At 43.7% G+C, this 17,201-nt stretch overlaps 1 protein-coding gene across 12 annotated transcripts in view; it reads right to left on the bottom strand.

The window, feature by feature from the left end:
- Positions 1 to 425: 425 nt before the first annotated feature.
- Cntrl (centriolin) overlaps positions 426 to 17,201 on the bottom strand; it is an 80,324-nt gene continuing 63,548 nt past the window's right edge. For 8 of the 12 annotated variants that reach the window (XM_027423684.2, XM_027423679.2, XM_027423680.2 and 5 more), the window contains 17 exons: positions 16,765 to 16,895; positions 16,479 to 16,619; positions 16,274 to 16,400; positions 15,969 to 16,133; positions 15,119 to 15,278; positions 12,389 to 12,504; positions 12,046 to 12,263; positions 9,645 to 9,802; positions 8,217 to 8,290; positions 7,715 to 7,903; positions 7,076 to 7,301; positions 6,273 to 6,478; positions 5,070 to 5,210; positions 3,281 to 3,544; positions 3,049 to 3,111; positions 2,313 to 2,519; positions 426 to 829 (listed from right to left, as the gene is read on the bottom strand). In XM_027423684.2, coding sequence (XP_027279485.1) covers positions 746 to 829; positions 2,313 to 2,519; positions 3,049 to 3,111; positions 3,281 to 3,544; positions 5,070 to 5,210; positions 6,273 to 6,478; positions 7,076 to 7,301; positions 7,715 to 7,903; positions 8,217 to 8,290; positions 9,645 to 9,802; positions 12,046 to 12,263; positions 12,389 to 12,504; positions 15,119 to 15,278; positions 15,969 to 16,133; positions 16,274 to 16,400; positions 16,479 to 16,619; positions 16,765 to 16,895 — 2,670 coding nt within the window. In that variant the 3' untranslated portion in view covers positions 426 to 745. Of the gene's footprint in view, positions 830 to 1,124; positions 1,198 to 2,312; positions 2,520 to 3,048; positions 3,112 to 3,280; positions 3,545 to 5,069; positions 5,211 to 6,272; positions 6,479 to 7,075; positions 7,302 to 7,714; positions 7,904 to 8,216; positions 8,291 to 9,644; positions 9,803 to 12,045; positions 12,264 to 12,388; positions 12,505 to 15,118; positions 15,279 to 15,968; positions 16,134 to 16,273; positions 16,401 to 16,478; positions 16,620 to 16,764; positions 16,896 to 17,201 lie in introns of all 12 variants that reach the window. The other 4 variants (XM_027423682.1, XM_027423688.2, XM_027423685.2 and 1 more) reach the window with 4 other exon arrangements.

Genomic DNA, 17,201 nt, shown 5'->3' with positions numbered 1-17,201 from the left:
CTCATGGTGAGGGGCTGTTGGACAGTGCTGCATTGACATGCAATGCTGACTGTGGCTCAAAGGCTGTCTAGTCACCAACATCATTAGGACTGTTAGAGCCACACAGCTGTGACAAAGTTGCTCTTTTCTAAAGAAATGTAAGTCACAGAGTTGAGCTGTTGGAGCACTTAAAGGTTGACTAATAAATACTTATCACCTGAGCTGAGTCTTCAGAATATAGTTTTCCAACAGAGAATTACTATTTTCATAGGCTAAAGGAAAGCAGCTTAAGTGCCTGGTTTCCTGATAGAGACTTCTGAAGAAGGAAGCGCTCATTGCTAAGACCCAGTAAAACTTAGCTGGAAGATTGTCACTGTCTTGGAATTAAGGAGTAACCTGGTGATTTGCCAAAGAATGTCCTGTGAAATGTAAAATTAGATGACAGATCCAAGTTGACTGTACCTTTTATTTTCATATTAAAAATAGATTTTTGATCAGAATCTAAAAATAACTTATCAAGCCTTGGGACTTTTTAGTACATTCTTTTTCATGGTAACTAGACATACCAGTTATGGACTCAGTGTATGTGTTTAAAAATTCACTGGGGGACACAAATAAAAATAGCCCCCTTACATTCTGGTTTACACTATACACATGTAGTCCCACAGGTACACATAATTTATGAAAGCGTAAGTGTAAACGGTACAAACACTACAATGTTTTCAGTCTTCCACTCACAGGATCTTGGTAATAGACTGACATCCCATTAGGAAGTCAGTGAGGTAGAGTAGGTATTTCCTCTTAAGTTCACACAAGACCATATTCCTGACTTCAGCTGAAGTTTCTTTTCCTACAATTAGACAGAAGCAGAATGGACAAATTAAACCTCTTTGACAGGACAAGGCCTTACAAAATGAGGTGGTATGGAGACTGGCAAAGTTACTTGCTTAAGGACCTCTGTGGAATCTGTAGTGCTGGGATTGAATCTGGGGATGTACATGTTCTAGGCAAGTGCTTTACCTTTACCATCACCATTACCCCAAACCTCCAGCCCCCAAAATGCTTGAAGATGAACTGCCACAAAATGATGACTTATGCTGCCACACTTCCAGATCTACCAATGAAACGCAGGGTTGCTAACATACCCTGCAGGCAGGAAACTCAGCGGTGGTAACTGTGTGGCTCTGATGGGTGACCTTGCAGAACTCGGAAGGAGCTCTAAGAAGGAAAAAAATTTAAGCACAGAAGCCAGCCCCCCAGCCTAATTCAAGGCTTCATCTCAGTGGCCCAGATGACAACCCTAGACTTAGAAACAGTGCCTACAACTCACCTGCACCTCTATAATGTATTTTTCTATACCCACTGCCTCATGTTCTTACTAAGTCTAATAAGTTCTGGAGGACCTTAGCTGACTTGTTTCTACCACAGGTATTAAGGTAACCATATTAAAATCTCAGCTGTGCTGCTCATTAGCTTTGTGACTCAGGTAAGTCATTTGTCTCCCCTTATGCCAACTAAAGTAGCTACCGTCCCTGGACATTCCTTGTGCTTTAAAATACGCTTGGGACACACTACTTTCTGGTATTAAAGGTAGGTTGGCCTGTATATGCTGATTTGTCCTTTGCTATATCCTTGACCTGTCATTTACCACTTTATTTAGTTCCTTACCTACATAAAGGGACAATTTGTACCTTCCAGGATGTAACAATTATATGGGATGTTGAATGTATAATGTTTAGCATGTATATGGAATATGTGCCTGGAAATGGAAGCCATTTTCTGCTCAACAATAATGTGTTACTATTGGCCAGTTCCATGAGTTACTTTATGTTCCTGTTAAATGGTTATTAACTAGGCCCCACATAGAAACCCTTGTGAGATCCAGACTTGACTTCATAGGTCTAAGCTTTTACTTCTAAAAATGTGTTATAGCTATTTTGCCTACATGTATATGTCTGCACTGTTTGGGTGCCTAATTCTTGTGGAGAAAAGGGTGGTGGGTCCCTTGGAAGAATAACCAGTGCTCTTAACTGCTGAGCCATCTCTCCAGCCCTGAAGGTCTAAGCTCTACACTGATCAAGTAGAAAATAAGAAAATCTAGAAGTCGAGGACACAGACAAACATTTCTCCTGGGTCCTATCTCCAGTCCCAGTTCACTAAGCCATCGGATCACCTTTCTGTACCTATAGATTAGGTAAACTTTCCCAGGGATGGCAGACAGGTTTTTCTTAAGACAGCTGAGAGTGGCATTAGAGCCCAAGTCTTGGATCACCAACCCCAAAGTTTTCAAGTATTCTAGGTAACACTAGACTCTTTAAGAGCTTTTCTCTTACCCGACTTTGTCCAATTTGGGAGTCCTCCACAAGGGAGGAGTCTAGATGAGACAGGCTGGGTGGTGACGTTGAATCTACAGAGCTACTAGTAACCAGTTCTCCTAAAGCATCAACTTGTCTCCTCAGACTGTGTAAGGTGCCCTCTGTCTGCCGCTTCCCTTTGATTAACACTTCTGCTTGCTTAGACATACAGTGTCGAAGTTGAGCCTGAAAAAGTGTTACCAGATGTGGGGTTTACACAGAAGAAATGCACCTCAGCTTTGCCACCTTTGATAAGCAAGTCTGATTTCAATAAACAGGAATGAGGGCAGGGCATGATAGTACCCCCATTTAGTCCTTGCACTGGGGAGGCTGAGGCAGGACAGCCCCAAGTTCAAGACCACCCTATAGTTCCAGGACAGTGTAGGGTACATAGGGAGACCTTGTCTCAAGGAAGTGTTAATAGGTCAAAGAACACAACCTCACATCAGAATTCTGAACTGGACTGAGTGCCTTGCACATGCTAGGCAAATGCTGTACCACTGAGCTATGTGTCCAAGGCCCTAGAATTCAAATGGTTTTGAATGACAGCCATTTGCTACTGTGTGATGTCAGCTTCTCTGAACTTTTACAATATGATTTCTTAAGTGCCCTCTTGAGTGCTGCAATAGAGTGGACTGAGCAGCGTGTGGGCATGTAAATGTTTCCCTACTCTTGCCAAGCTATCTATACTGGTTTTTGTGTTTTAAGAGGCAACCTTGAGTCGATCTTCACGGTGGCGCAGTCTTTCACGGAGTGCTTCTCCACGCCAGTGTTCATCCTTTTTCAGAGAGAAAAGGAGACCAATGAGTCACCAACTGACATGAGTGGGAGCCTACCATCTTTCCCTCCTACCCTGGCATCCCAAAATCCATTTTTAGCTTTCCTGGGGGAGGTGGGAACCAAACTATCACTCTGTGAAGCCCAGGGAAGAGCAGGACAAACTTTACCATGATGTGAATTTGGGAAAAGTTGGATTTTTCTTCAAAAAGTCTCTCATTTGTGGTGAATGGGAAGTTCTCTTTCAAACTTTCCAATTCTCCTAAGTTTTCATTTCTTTCCAAAATAGCTGTTAGATCTGCTGGGAGTTCAGGAAGAAACTGGTTGAAATTCTTCAGACTGGTTCTGATTTCATCTTTCACTTCAGACTTAAGTGTCCTCATTGCATCATTGATTTCCATTTGCCTTCTCTCCAAATCTTTCTGGTTTGCCATCTAAAGAATGAATTGGGGTCCAATAACAGTACTTGGAATCAAGTTGCTTACTATGTCTTACATTGAAGGATCTACAAATACTGGACTGGCTCAGCTAGTAAAGTGCTTGCCAGCCATTGAGAATCATGCCAGTCCTCCATGGCCCCTGTTTCAGTCCCTGCTTTGAGTTCCTGTCCTGACTTCCCTTGGTGAGGGAGTGTGACCTGAGAATTGTAAGCTGAAATAAACCCTTTCTTCCCATGTTGCTTTTGGTCATAGTATTTATCACAGCAATAAATGTCTTCTGAGGAATGACACCTGAGTTTGATCTCTGGCCTCCACATGTAGAGTACATGCACACACAACATTAAAAAGTAAGTTGAGGGGAGGAGGGAGGCATCGGCCAGTCAATAAAGCACATGGCTTGCAAACATGAGGTCTTGAGCTCAATCCTCAGAACCCACATAAAATGTGGGCATAGGGACACACTTGTAATCCTAGTGCTGGAAAAGTGGAGAGGGGGCCTCTTTGGGGCTCTTGCCTAGCTAGTCTAGTCTAACAGGTAAGCTCCAGGACAACGAGGGATCTGTGATGGGGTTTGCCTTTCTGTACATATGTTTCTCTTTATCAGTTAATGAATAAAGCACTGTGTGGCTAGTGGCCAGGCAGGAAGGATAGGTGGGGCTACCAGAGGAGGAGGATTCTGGGAAAGGTAGGTAGGAGCTCCCCAGAGTCAAGATGCTACTGGAGGAGTAACACCATGCTAGGCATTACTGGGTAAGCCCACAGCCTCGTGGCAATACATAGACTGATAGAAATGGGTTAATAATTAAGACGGAGCTATCCAATAAGAAGCCCTTGTCATCAACCAATAGTTTCATAATTAAGTCTCTGTTCATTTGGGGCTGACAAGGCTGTGGGACTAGGCTGGTGAGAAACAGTGCTTGTAACAGACCTATCTAAACAGACATGGCTGAGGTTACTGAGAATGATTCCCAATGTGTCCTCCAACTCCACACCATGTGGACCTGCACACTTATGAGTTTGTGCCTGCACACCTATTTTTAAAAAAGGCTGAGCTAGCTCAGCAGGTAAAGATACTTGTTAAGCCTGCCAACCTGAGTTAAATCTCCAAAACCCAGTAGGAAGGAGGGAACTAATTCCCTCATGTTGTCTTCTGACCTCCACATGCTCACCATTGTGTGTGTGTGTGTGCGTGTGTGTGTGTGTGTGTGTGTGTGTGTGTGTGTGTGTGTGTGTGTGTGTGTTGGGCTCATACACAACAAATACCATTTAAAAAAAGCTAGTTGAACTTAAAATAATTTTAAAAATATTTTTTAACCAATACTCTTTTCCTTAAGTGTATGTAAATTTTAGGGCTAAAAAGATTTAACTTAGAGAACATTCTTAACAATCAGCTTTTCACAACTCCCACATGCCTCTTAGAGAGAGCTATGACAATAAAGCCTCTCTGAGTCCTGGGGGAGGGAGTGCACTGAGCCCACATGGTGCCCAGGTTGGCTAGCTGGCCTTCAGGGGTGCACACCTGTTTCTTGAGCTCCAGGTACTCATGCTGCATCTGGTTGAGTTCCTTCATGAGGCGCCTGGCCCGCTCATGGTTGTCCTGGGCTACCAGTTCAATTGTGGCCATTTCCTTCTGCATGCAGCTATTCTCTTGTCTTTGCTCCTAGCATAGAGGGAGGCAAATGGCTTTGTAGTCTCATATGGGCAGTCGTAGTTACTGGCTTCCACACTCACTAGCGCTGTGACAACCTCAGCCTCTATAGCTGTAGAATGGAGCTAAGTCTATCTGTGTTCTGCAGGCAGGTGGTTGTAGGGTGGCTGGGAGAACCCCAAAGTATGAACCTCAGATATTTAATGCTATCTCTGACAACTTACTTTCCCCCTTCTCAGCCCCATTAATTATCTGTGAAATGGCAATAATACCACCATGGATTATGGAGAGGGGGTTATTTTATTTATGTATCTGAAACAGGGCCTCACTATGTATATCTGACTGGCCTAGAACCTACCATTAAGACCAGGCTGACCTCAAACTCAGAAATCCTCTGGCTTCTGGTTCTGAGTACCGGGATTGAAGGTGTGTGCCACCAAGCCCAGATTAAATTTTAGACATCTAAATTCCATCTCTGTAGTCATCTTGTCTAGGTCCTAGTTGTAAGCAGAGCATACTCTGGGAAATGCATCCAGATTCCTTTCATACAACAGATTCCATTATTCCCCACAGAGAGCAGGGAGAACCCATTCCTTGGGAATCCACTGTGCTCACTGCTCTGAATGATGTCATTATCCCTCCTGCAACACACTTATTTCAAGGGGAAAAGCATGCACACCAGACTTGCTGGTTCTAGTAGGCTTAATAAAAGTCAATGTTGATCAAAAAGAGCAGACTGCAGCTATACAAAGGTTCCTACCAACCCAACACCTGGTAGCCCACAGTGGGCTGAGCATAGTGCACAGCTCTCTACTGAGCTGATACTGTCCACAGGATGGTCCCTGGCAGCAGCCAGAGCTGCTTTGGGGCTAACGACCAAATCTCAGGAAAAACTCACTGTGTACTTCGACAACAAATTACGATTAAATATATTACTGATAGTCATTGGGTTAGGGCCTGGGTTGATGGATAATTTATTTTCTCTCCAGTGAAGCAGTATGTAAGTAAAATGTGTAAGTCAATTCAATGTAAATATATTGTTTTCTCTAGACTTCCAGGGTAGCAAATACTCACCAGAAGGTTTTTCTCCAGCTGGCTCCGTTGGAACTTCAGTGCTTCCTTTAGGCCAGCCACCTGCTTCTCTGCCTTTTTCCTTTCTGTTAAGAACTGGTTTCGCAGGAGGCTGAAATCTGCCCTCATAGCATCTGCCTCTTCCTGCTGGGCCAGCAGCTCACTTGACTTCCCTATTAGCTGCTGTTCCCGTTCTGAAAGCTGCTGTTCTGGAAGGAGAGCATGCTTGGTAGGTTTGGCCAAGGCCCTGGGCCACCATGGGCAGAGCTTTCTGCACCTCATGGACATGCTGCCTAACAGTGTGTACCATTTCCCTCTAGTACCAGCTTTCACAAGTCTTCCCTGACACACTCAATGGGCTAAAGAAAGGCTCACCAAGAGAGAGCAAACTGATCCCAAGCTGGATCTCTATATTCTAGTATAGCTCATGCAGTCAACCTTCAGTGCTAATACTGTATTTCTGCAGCTGCGGTCGAATGCACCCACGTGCACAGCTCCCGAAAACCTGCCCTTTAGAGTCCCTAACATCTCACCTTAATTCCCGCCTATGGTCTTGAATAAGGCAGAAGGGCATGAAGAGACACACTAGCTAGTGTTAATGTCAAACCTCACCAGAAAGACACATTCCCCTGCTTCCCTGTGTCCTCAGCCATCTTTCACAGGGCTGCTATCCTCCTTCCTGTTTTGGTTCTCCTTTCTCCTCCTTGGACTCTGGCCAGGGTCTGGGTCTTCTTCACATACTTCACAAGACAACCAGAAAAGCACCCTCACCCCCAGCTAGTGTCAAATCCCTGCAGTGTACTTACTGGCCTGGGACAGCAACTTCTCCAGGCTCTCACTGCACCGCCCTTCTTCCTGCAGGGTCCTGAGGCGTCCTTCAGCTGCTGACACATCTGTGAGCAGCTGTTCCAGTTTGGTTTTCTGCTCTGTCACCTCCTTCTCCAGCTGCTCTTGCTGTTGCTTCAGTGTCACTTTACCAGCCTCTAACTTCTGTTCCTCACTTTCTGTTTCCTTCTGGAGTTTTTGAAACATCTGAATAGAAAATGATCATCAGCAGTCATAAAAGAACAAGTGCATATCCCCCCCCCATAAACCTCAGAATTTCCAGTTCAAAAGAAAGGAGAGAAATGTCTGCCAAGGTGGGGAGGCAGGGAGGAGACAGAGACAGACAGACAGACACCAACAGCGAGAACAAATGCCAGTGCCTTTAAAAAGATGAAGCAGGGGCTGGAAAGTCACCTGGCCACCATGAGAAGAGGATGCAAGCTGCTAACTAATTAGCATGTTAAGATACTGACAGGACCAACGCCTGACAATTTAACAGTCCCTAACTTATACTAAGCAAACAGCCACCCAGAAGATGCACGTGGGTCATTTGATCTGGGATGAGGAGGTGAGAGGCAAAGGCTGCCATGAAGCACAAAATGGCCCCCTTTGTGCAGTACCATTTCTTGCTGCTCTAGCTGGAGCTTGCTCTCTCTGATCTCATTCTGAAGCTCCTGAAGTTGCTGTTCTTTAGTCTCTGTCTCTTTCTGGCAGCTCTCAAACCTGGCAATCCACTTGCTGATATCCTTCTGCAGCTGCTCCTGCTCACTGAGCAGAGCATTCTGGCGTTGGGTGGTATGGAGCAGGTCCTTTGGGCGAAAGAACACATTGGGAACTGTGTGGCTGTGCCACAGGTCCCCATGTGCCCCCATAGGCTTCTAGGAACTGCTGTTTGGCTCTGGTCTAGCTACCACCTTATTTCTTCCTAACTTTGGATAAACCTGAATCAAGAGCTGAAACAGATCAGAGAACAAGCCAAGGACCAAAGCCTTATCTGAAGGTGCTGCGTATGTAGGTGGCCCTATGGTGCTGTGGAGGTGACCCTATGGTGCTGTGTATGTAGGTGACGCTATGGTGCTGTAGTGCCAGCTGTAAGAGGCCAATTATATTTGTGAATCTTACCTGCTTTGCTTGATTCAAATGGTCTTGGGTATTACCTAGTTCCTCTTGTAGGGAGTTTATGGCTTCCCGTTTATCTACAGAAAAATTTTCATCAAATGTTATTTATACATTATACATGCAGTTTTTCACTTGATTTCCTCTCAAAGTTCATCATAACTAAATTTATGTTTATTTCTGTTAAATCAATGATGATCTTATTAAAGGACAAAAGGTAGTTACAATGACAACTCAAGGTTTTCAAAGATTTCCATATCAAAGAATCCATAAACATTTAGATAATAATGTTGGTGAGACTGGTGGCTTAAAAGTGGGTGTACTGTACATTACTTTTGGAAATGTATATCTGGAAGATTCTTTCATGACAACAATGCATGAGCAAACTTCAAGAAATCAAGCCTCAGTATCATCACTTGTAATTACATTTACAATCAAAATGCTACAAAATCAAAATGCTACAAAGGTTTTGTTTGCTTTTGATACAGTGTTTCATTATGCAGCCCAAGTGGTTTTAAACTTAGGTTCCTCCTGCACTGAGTGCTGAGTTTACTGGTGTGTCACCAGATCTAGTTTTGTTATATGGATTAAAAATGAGACATCATGACTAGAACATAATAAATGTTTAACAAGTACATTAGTAGCTATAAATACTTAGCCATTTCTCCTGAATAAGTTAACAGAAACATTTGGTAATAAAAGACATTTTTACTATTTGCATTCAATCACACATAGACACACACACACACACACACACACACACACACACACATGCATACACACAGACACACACAGAGTCATAGTTGTGACCTGAAAGGGAGATGTCAATTCATTAGTATTGTGTGTATTTGTGCGAGTGAGTATGAGCATGTGCCATGCATCAATGTGGAGGGCAGAGGTCAACCTTTGGGAGGAGTTCTCTCCTTTTATTGTGAACTTGAAGGACAGGTTGTCAGGCTTGGTGGCAAGTGCTTTTTACCTATTGAGCCAACTCACTAGCCCAAAAATAATTTTTATATAATCTTTTGTTCTAATTTTAAACTGTTCTCTAAGGAACATAAATTAGATTTAAAAACATCTTAAGATGAAATCCATGTATCATGTGTCTTTTAAAGTACATGATTTAGACATGGCATATTTATTTATATTTATTTATTTATTTATTGGGTTTTTTTGAGACAGGGTTTCTCTCTGTAGCTTTGGAGCTTATCCTGGCACTCACTCTGTAGACCAGGCTAGCCTCGAACTCACAGAGATCTGCCTGCCTCTGCTTCCCAAGTGCTGGGATTAAAGGTGTGTGCCACCAATGCCCGGCGACATGGCATATTTATAGAGTGGGATAATCAAATCCATAATCTAACTTTAGAAAGAAATCCCATGCCCCCTTTTTCGTCACTCCTCTTAAGCTGTGGGCTGCAGAGTTCTGTCCTTTACCTTGTAGCTGGTGCTGTACCATGGAAATGTCGCTGTGCATGGCTAGTTTATCTTGGCTTAGGTGCTCCAGCTCCTGTTGCAACTCTCTGACACGATGTTCTAGCTTCCCCAAGTTTGACTGCTCCGTTCTGTTGCTTTCTTCTGTAGTTGCTAAAACTCTACCATGGAATAAAGCAGACTGCTAAACAGAAAACACCCACACATGAGGCCGACGCCTGGAATGTAAGATGCCAGAACTCATTTTCAAAAGACACCTTAAGAGCATTCTAAATAAGATATTAAAAAAAAAGTTTCACTACATTAAAGTTTTACATGTAACATTCAAAATTACAAAAACAAAACAAAAATAAAACTGAGTGATCAACACAGATTGCTAAATGAAAGACCCCTGCCCCTTAGCCCTTTCTTTCTCAAGTTTGCCTCCTCCTCCGGTCGGCGGCTTCCCCGATCCCCCCTCACACCCCCACCACCCACCCCCCCACCCACCCCCCCCACCCCCCGCCGGCCTCCACTTCCCCCGCTGCCCGCCGCACGCCCGGCCCGAGGACGAGCACCAGGTGGGCCGGCACGAGAACAAACACCAAGTGAGCCGGCCTGGAGCCCTGCCCCTGAGCCCCCGCCGGATGAGAAACACTCTGTCCCAAGGTCTCCGCCCCAAGGTCAGCCATCAGGACGCGGAGGGGAGGGGAATTGAGTCTGTTGTACCAGACACCAGACCTTGAGAATATGCTGATCTGGAATGGCTCTGTGTCTCATTTGAACCATCCAATAGAAATGATTCTGTATTTCGCCTCATTTGAAAAACTCTGTGTTTCACCTCATTTGAATAACTCTATACTTCGCCTCATTTGAATAACCCTGTATAGCGCCTCATTTACATTGACCAATGAGAATAGCTCTGTACAATGCCTCATTAGAATTATCCAATAGAATCCCTGTTTCTAGCTTGAGCCTTTTTCCTATATAAGGACCCCTTTCCCTTGGCTCGGCGCGCTTGGCCTCACAGAAGCTAAGTCGCCCGGGTACCCGTATCTCCAATAAAGCCTCTTGCAGTTTGCATCCAAGTTCATGGTCTCGCTGATTCCTGGGTACGGGTCTCCTTCTACGAAAGTACCTCTTCGGGGGTCTTTCACTAACTCACCAGTAAGTGAAAAGGCAGGAAACCCACTATACATACAATAGGTCTGCCTGTATCTTGGCCATTCTAGCAAGTGTGTATCTCACTTTGGTTTTAACTTGGATTTCCCTATTGATGAATGATGCTTAGCATTTTTTCATTTGCTTCTTTTCCATTATATATCTTTTATGAAAATAAATGTTCAAATCTTTAGCCCGCATAAAAAACTAGGTTATTTTCTATCAAGTTTTGAAGGCTCTTTATAATATACATGTTGTGGACATAAATCTTACATTACACACATGGTTGAGAACATTTTTCTCCTAACCCTTATCATGTATTTTTATTACTTTCAATTGTATCTTTTGGTGAGATCTTTTAAATGTCTGGTTTTTATTTTTATTTTATTTTGGTTTTTTGAGAAAGGATCTGTCTGCACAGCGCTAGCTGGAACTTGCTCTGTAGATGAGGCTGTCCTTGGGCTCATAGAGATCCACCTGCCTCTACCTCCCCAGTGCTGGGATTAAGGTGCATACCATCACGCCGGGCTTCCGTGTCCAGTCTTTAATAAGATGCATGCACATGACTACTGTGCATGCATCTGAGGCAGATTAGAGCACAGCTTCCAGGAGGTGGCTTCCTCTCTCCCTGCGATGGTTTACCATCGTGTTTCTGCTCTGCTGTGTTCACCAGGCTGGCTGGCATGTGGGTTCTCAGTTGATTCTCCTAACTCTGCTCCCCATCTCTCCACAAGAGTGCTGGACTCCCAATGCACAACCCCAGCAACTGGCCTCTTTCTATGGGTTCAGGGTTTTATCTCAGGTCATCTCCACCATCCTGTCAGCTTTAAATGTCCTGTTTTGTTTGTTTTAATCTAATTTTGTCTATGTATTTAAGTGCATGTGTTTAAGGTATGGACCTACCTGTACAGGCATTTTTGAATTGCGACAGTCTCTCACAGAACCTGGAAGTCACTCTTGGTGAAATTGGCTGTCCAGTGGTCCCATGGGATCCACTTGCCTTCATTCCTCAATACCCAGCTTTTTATATGAGTTCTAGTACCTGAAACTTAGGTCCTCAACTGAGTCATCTCCCCGACCCTTATGCTTTATTTTTTTATATGGATCATGTTTTTGGTGCCTAGTTAAGAAAAATTTTATCCTACTCAAAGTCACAAAGGGCTTGCTTTCTCTTAAGTTTTATATTTAATTTTAACATTTATGTTTATGCTCCTGCCTCAGCTTCCTGGGTACTGGGATTACAGATAGACAGCAGCTTTCTTACCTCTTGGCTTGTGAAGATTTCTTTTCCCAAGCCTCACACTGCTCTTGGAGATCTTCCTTCTCTTTAGTCAAACACTCGATGCATGACCGCAGTGCCTGGGTCTCAGCCCTCACTCGCTCTATTTCCCTCTTGTCCCTCTCCAGGAGCTGCTTCTGCCACTCTATTTCCCTGTTCTGTTGCTGAATTGTCTGCTGCAAATTCTCCAGCTCCAGCTTCTCCTGAATCAGACAGGAGAGGCTTCAGACCCGCCCTGCCCCGCCCCCTGTCGTGCATTGTCCCCCCTCACTCCCCCCAGGCCAGGAGAAAGGGGATTGGGGGCAAAGGCTCAGGCTTTCCTCAGTACCTCCAGCAAGTCCACCTGGGTCTTCTCCAGCTCCATCACCTTTTGGTCACGCTGTAGCTTCAGACCTTGGAGCTCACTGTTTTCAAGCTGCAGTATTTCTGCAAGATTCTTTAGTTCTGAAGGAGACAGAGCAAGGTCAGTGTTAGTAAGAGAACCAGGAGACAGAACAGACTGCAACTCCTTGTTGACTGACACAGAAACACAATTTTGTTGAATTGCCTAAATGTTGATTTTATTTTTAAAGGAAAAATCTTTTTGCAAGTACTGTTAAAAACACTAATTTGTAACCAGGCAGTTGGTGCCCCATGCCTTTAATCCCAGCACTTGGGAGGCAAAGGCAGGTAGATCTCTGTGAGTTCAAGGCCAGCCTGGTTTACAGAGCCAGTTCCAGGACAGCCAGGGCTGTTACCTACAGAAACCCTGTCTGGAACCTACTCCTCCCGCCAAAATACCAAAACAACCAACCAAAAAACAACACTAATTTGTTAAAAACATTTAATAAAATTCTGAGCCGGGCGTTGGTAGTGCACGCCTTTAATCCCAGCACTCGGGAGGCAGAGGCAGGCAGATCTTTGTGAGTTCGAGACCAGCCTGGTCTACAAGAGCTAGTTCCAGGACAGCCTCCAAAGCCACAGAGAAACCCTGTCTCGAAAAAACAAACAAAAAAAAATTATTTAAAATAGGAAAAACTTGAAAATATAGGTTTTTGTTCTTTGGGAAAGATCTGGAAAATAATTATCAGAAGCCCAACAGATAAATGATAAGAATTAATTAATTAATAAATGTAATAAAGAAATCTCTGAAAGGACTGGTGACATGACGATTACCACCAAGCCTGATACCTGAGATCACTATGAGGGACTCACATGGTGGAAAGACCAATGCCCCAAAAGCTGTCCTGACCTCCACACTGTTCCTCTCATGTGCACACACACAATAAAAAAATGCAATAAAAATTTCAAAAGCTGCCTACAACAGCATTTTGGAGTGTTTTATTTCAGGGGTACACTTTGTTTGACATCCTCGATGGTAATTATCTACAAGTCTCAGAGGGCCTGGGAAACCCTGAACAGGAAGCTGACTTGACTGTGCAAAGCCTTCCTTCCCCTAGCCCAGGAATGCTGCATATACTCCAACTGCAGCATCCTCCTCCCAGATATTTATAGTCTGAGACTGCTCCCACTGAGACTGGGCCCCTTCCCACACTGTGCTACACATAATAAACTGGGGATCCGGGTTGCTGTGGAGTTGGTGCTGCTCCACTAGCAGATCCCCACTGTTCTGTGTGTATGCCTGCTTATCTGCCTTCCTCTCCATTCCCTCACTGCCCACAGGTTTCCAGGACATGGCAGGTCAAAGTATTTGCTATGTGGGTATGAGGACCTGAGTTTGGATCCCAGCACCCTCAGAAAAAGTTGGGTGTGGCAGTGCACCTATAACTTCAGTGTTCTACGTGTGTATGGGTGGGGTGGGGTGCAGAAGCAGGAGGATCACTGGGACCAGGTTTAGTGAAAGCCCTTGTCTCAAGGGAATACTATAGTGATCCAACGGGACATCTGAAGTCCTCCTCTGGGCTGTGTACACACATAGCATGCACACATATGTGCATACACTATGCTCACATAAAATAAAACATGATAATAACATAAAAAATAAAATAACTGGGCTATATCCCATATTCACCATTCACCTTAATTTTTTTCACTCTATTTGTACATGTCATAAGCCTTTTCTTTCCAGTTTTATAATTACAAATCTTGCTGTGGTGCACATAAAGGTTGGCCCTCTCGGGATGAGTAGTTTGTTGTTTAGTGGCCTAGTGAATACACCTGAGTCTACTGATACTTTAACTACCATCTGTGGCCCTTCAGCCTGGCAGGATTTCCAGTCCTGCCAGCAGTGGCTCTACTGAGGCCGCCAAATGTAGTTTTTTGTTTTTTTTTTTTTCTTGCTCTTTTTTGTTTATTTTTTTAGACAGGATTTCTCTTTGTAACAGCTTTAGCTGTCCTGGAACTCACTCTATAGACCAGGCTGACCTTGAACTTAGAGAGATCTGCCTGCCTCTGCCTCTCAAGTGCTGGGATTAAAGGTGTGCACCACCATCTCCCAGTGCCAAATGTAGTTTTTAACTGAGCCTCTATCATTCTATTTACCAAAGATGTTGGGGTGTAAACCTGCTTGCTCAGAGAGACTAAGAAGCAACCAGTTGACCTTCCATTTTGGCCAGAGACCCAAGAAGAGAGTATCTCTTTCAGCCATCCCAAACCAAAAATACTGTGAAACTATAATAAGTCCTTCCCTACTCCTTCCTATGTGTCTGTCTCTTTATCTATCTTCTTAGCTCCTCCATACTCTCTATGGCTAATTCTTGTCAACTGATCTGAGGTTGATTTTATTAACACAGTTTTGGATTTCACAGTGTGACCAAATACCCTGCAAATCAGTTTTATAAGTTTGAATATTTGGAGTCTTGAAACCTTTATCAGTTACACTCCATCAGCTCCAAGAGTCCTTCCTTCTGCCAGCATACTCTAATCAGCCACCAATATTGTTATTTTGCTTTAAATAACCCTTAACAAACTGAAAGACAGGAGCCATCATGTTCCTTTTATAACTTGCTTATCAGTGGGCTTTCAGTACAGAAGATGAGATCTGGACAGGTGCCCTTTGCTGTGACCTGCAATGCACACGTTTCCAGCCTCACACCCTGAGCCTTCTCTTTAAACTCACCAGTCTTATGTTTCGACAGCTGCTGTAAAACTATCTGAAGATTTTCTTCCTCCTTCTCCATCTCCTGCTTTATAAGTGCGAGCTGAGTCTTCTGTTCACTGATGTGGACATTCAGTTCTCCTTTCTGAAAACTCAGTTCTTCCAGAAGTGATTTTACTTCCTGTGTTTAAACAAAAGTCATCTCCTCTGTGAAATGAAGACTCATCATCCCTTCCTTTCACAGGAGTCAGTTCTGTTCTTGCTTTATTTCATATATCTGATTTGTAATTTAGTTTATAGCAATCTGTGCCTTTGATAGCAAGAACAGTACTATATTTTTCCCTAACATCTACTGTGTAATAGAAAAAAGTAACATGTTCATGCAAATGTGTTTGTGCCATTTACCCTATGCAAACAAAGGTTTCTCCCAGCCTCAGGGACTGTCATGGCAGAAAGCTGGGGGCACAGACATGGTCACAGACTTAGATGCTCAGCAGACAAGTAGCTGCTATCAAATGCAATAGAAAGAAAGTCCTTAAGAGCAACTGAAAAAAAAACCTAAAACAAAACATACCCTTTCCTAGGAAGTTGCAAGTGGCTGAGCTATGAGAAACAGGCAGGATGGGATGTAGCCTGTGACTGGGATAAGGGCATTCCTGGACAGGAAAGACACGAGAAAGCCAAGAAGCAAGAGAACCCAGAGTGTATTCAGACACCACCTGCCTACCTTATCACTAATACATTAACACACTCAAACAGCACTATTGAGGAGGCATTTCTAACCCCATTTGGGGAGAATCAGGGAAAAAGTTAAAAAATAAACCAATAGCCCTGCCCTAGGACTCCTAAGAGAGTCTATTGCCAAACATACCCTGATGTGACTGCACTTCTCAGCGACTTCCGTCTCACCCAGTGTCAGGGCTTCTTGGAGGTCAGCTTTTGCCTGGACCAGGCTGTCCTGCAGTAGGAGCAGCTCCTCCCTTCTATGCCTCAGCTGTGTGTCTAGGACAGCCAACTCCTGCTGCTGGCTTGTCACCTGAAAAGGCAGAGAGGGGAAATTTGACTCCAGGATGTACATATTCTTGATACTTTTTGTATTTCCCCATCCTTTCTACAATCAAATAAACCTTATATAGCAACCTTAAAACAGTCTTTTCTGAGTGTCTAGCCATGTACCTGGCTTCTCAGTGTTTCCAGCTCTGCTCTCTTGGCTTGAAGGAGAGTCTCAGAATCTTTAAGGACTTGCAGATGGTGATCCTCATTGTGTTCAGCTGTCTTGATGTCTCTCTGAAGACTTTGCAGACTACAAAGCAGGGTAGTACTTCAGCTGCCCACAGCTGCTGCAGCACCCCACCCCAGACCTTCAGAGGTTGTTACTCACTCTTTGGTCAGTTTCTCCTTCTTCTCATTCAGACACTGGAAATCCGCATCTTTGGCTGCTACAACTTTGTTTATTTCTTTCAAGATTTCTTCTTGTTTGATTTTATGCTGCTCCAAGTCCTCTGCATCAGCCTGGAGCAATCTACAACAGAATATTTATTCTCCTGGCCCTTCAGGCTTAGCATCCTTCAACCATTATTCTGTGCACTTCAATCCTCAGTGGCACAAGAGTCAACCTACCTCAGCAGTGGGGGTCCACCCACTTCCATGGCCCAGGGTCCACCCACCTTAGTTGCTGCTCAGCTTTCACAAGGTTAAGTGCAGTCTCCTGGGCTCTCTTTTCTAATGCCTCAGCATCTGACTCAATTTGTAATAAATTTCTTTCAGCATCAGCAAACTTTTCAACAGCATGCTTTGTCTAGAAGAGAAACTCATTAAAAACAATTCAGTTATAGTACTCAACATAGCTATTCACAGTATTACCTGGTACAACTCTCAAAAACAAGATAAAAACAGAAAAACCTAAAAACATTCCTTTGTTGTGACTCTCTCATACTTAGAATATTGTCCAGAAGCAAATAATTACTGTATAAAAATATAATTAGATAAATCTTGACAAATAAAAGCTTAAGTGATAGTGTATTAAAACAGAATAATATCTAGTCTTTAAAATTACAATGCAGCAGCATGCATATGTTAAGAATATATTAGACAAGAAAAAATG

Source organism: Cricetulus griseus, chromosome 6 (assembly GCF_003668045.3).
Source record: "Cricetulus griseus strain 17A/GY chromosome 6, alternate assembly CriGri-PICRH-1.0, whole genome shotgun sequence".
NCBI lineage: Eukaryota > Metazoa > Chordata > Mammalia > Rodentia > Cricetidae > Cricetulus > Cricetulus griseus.
This window is presented reverse-complemented; position numbering and strand designations above follow the sequence as displayed.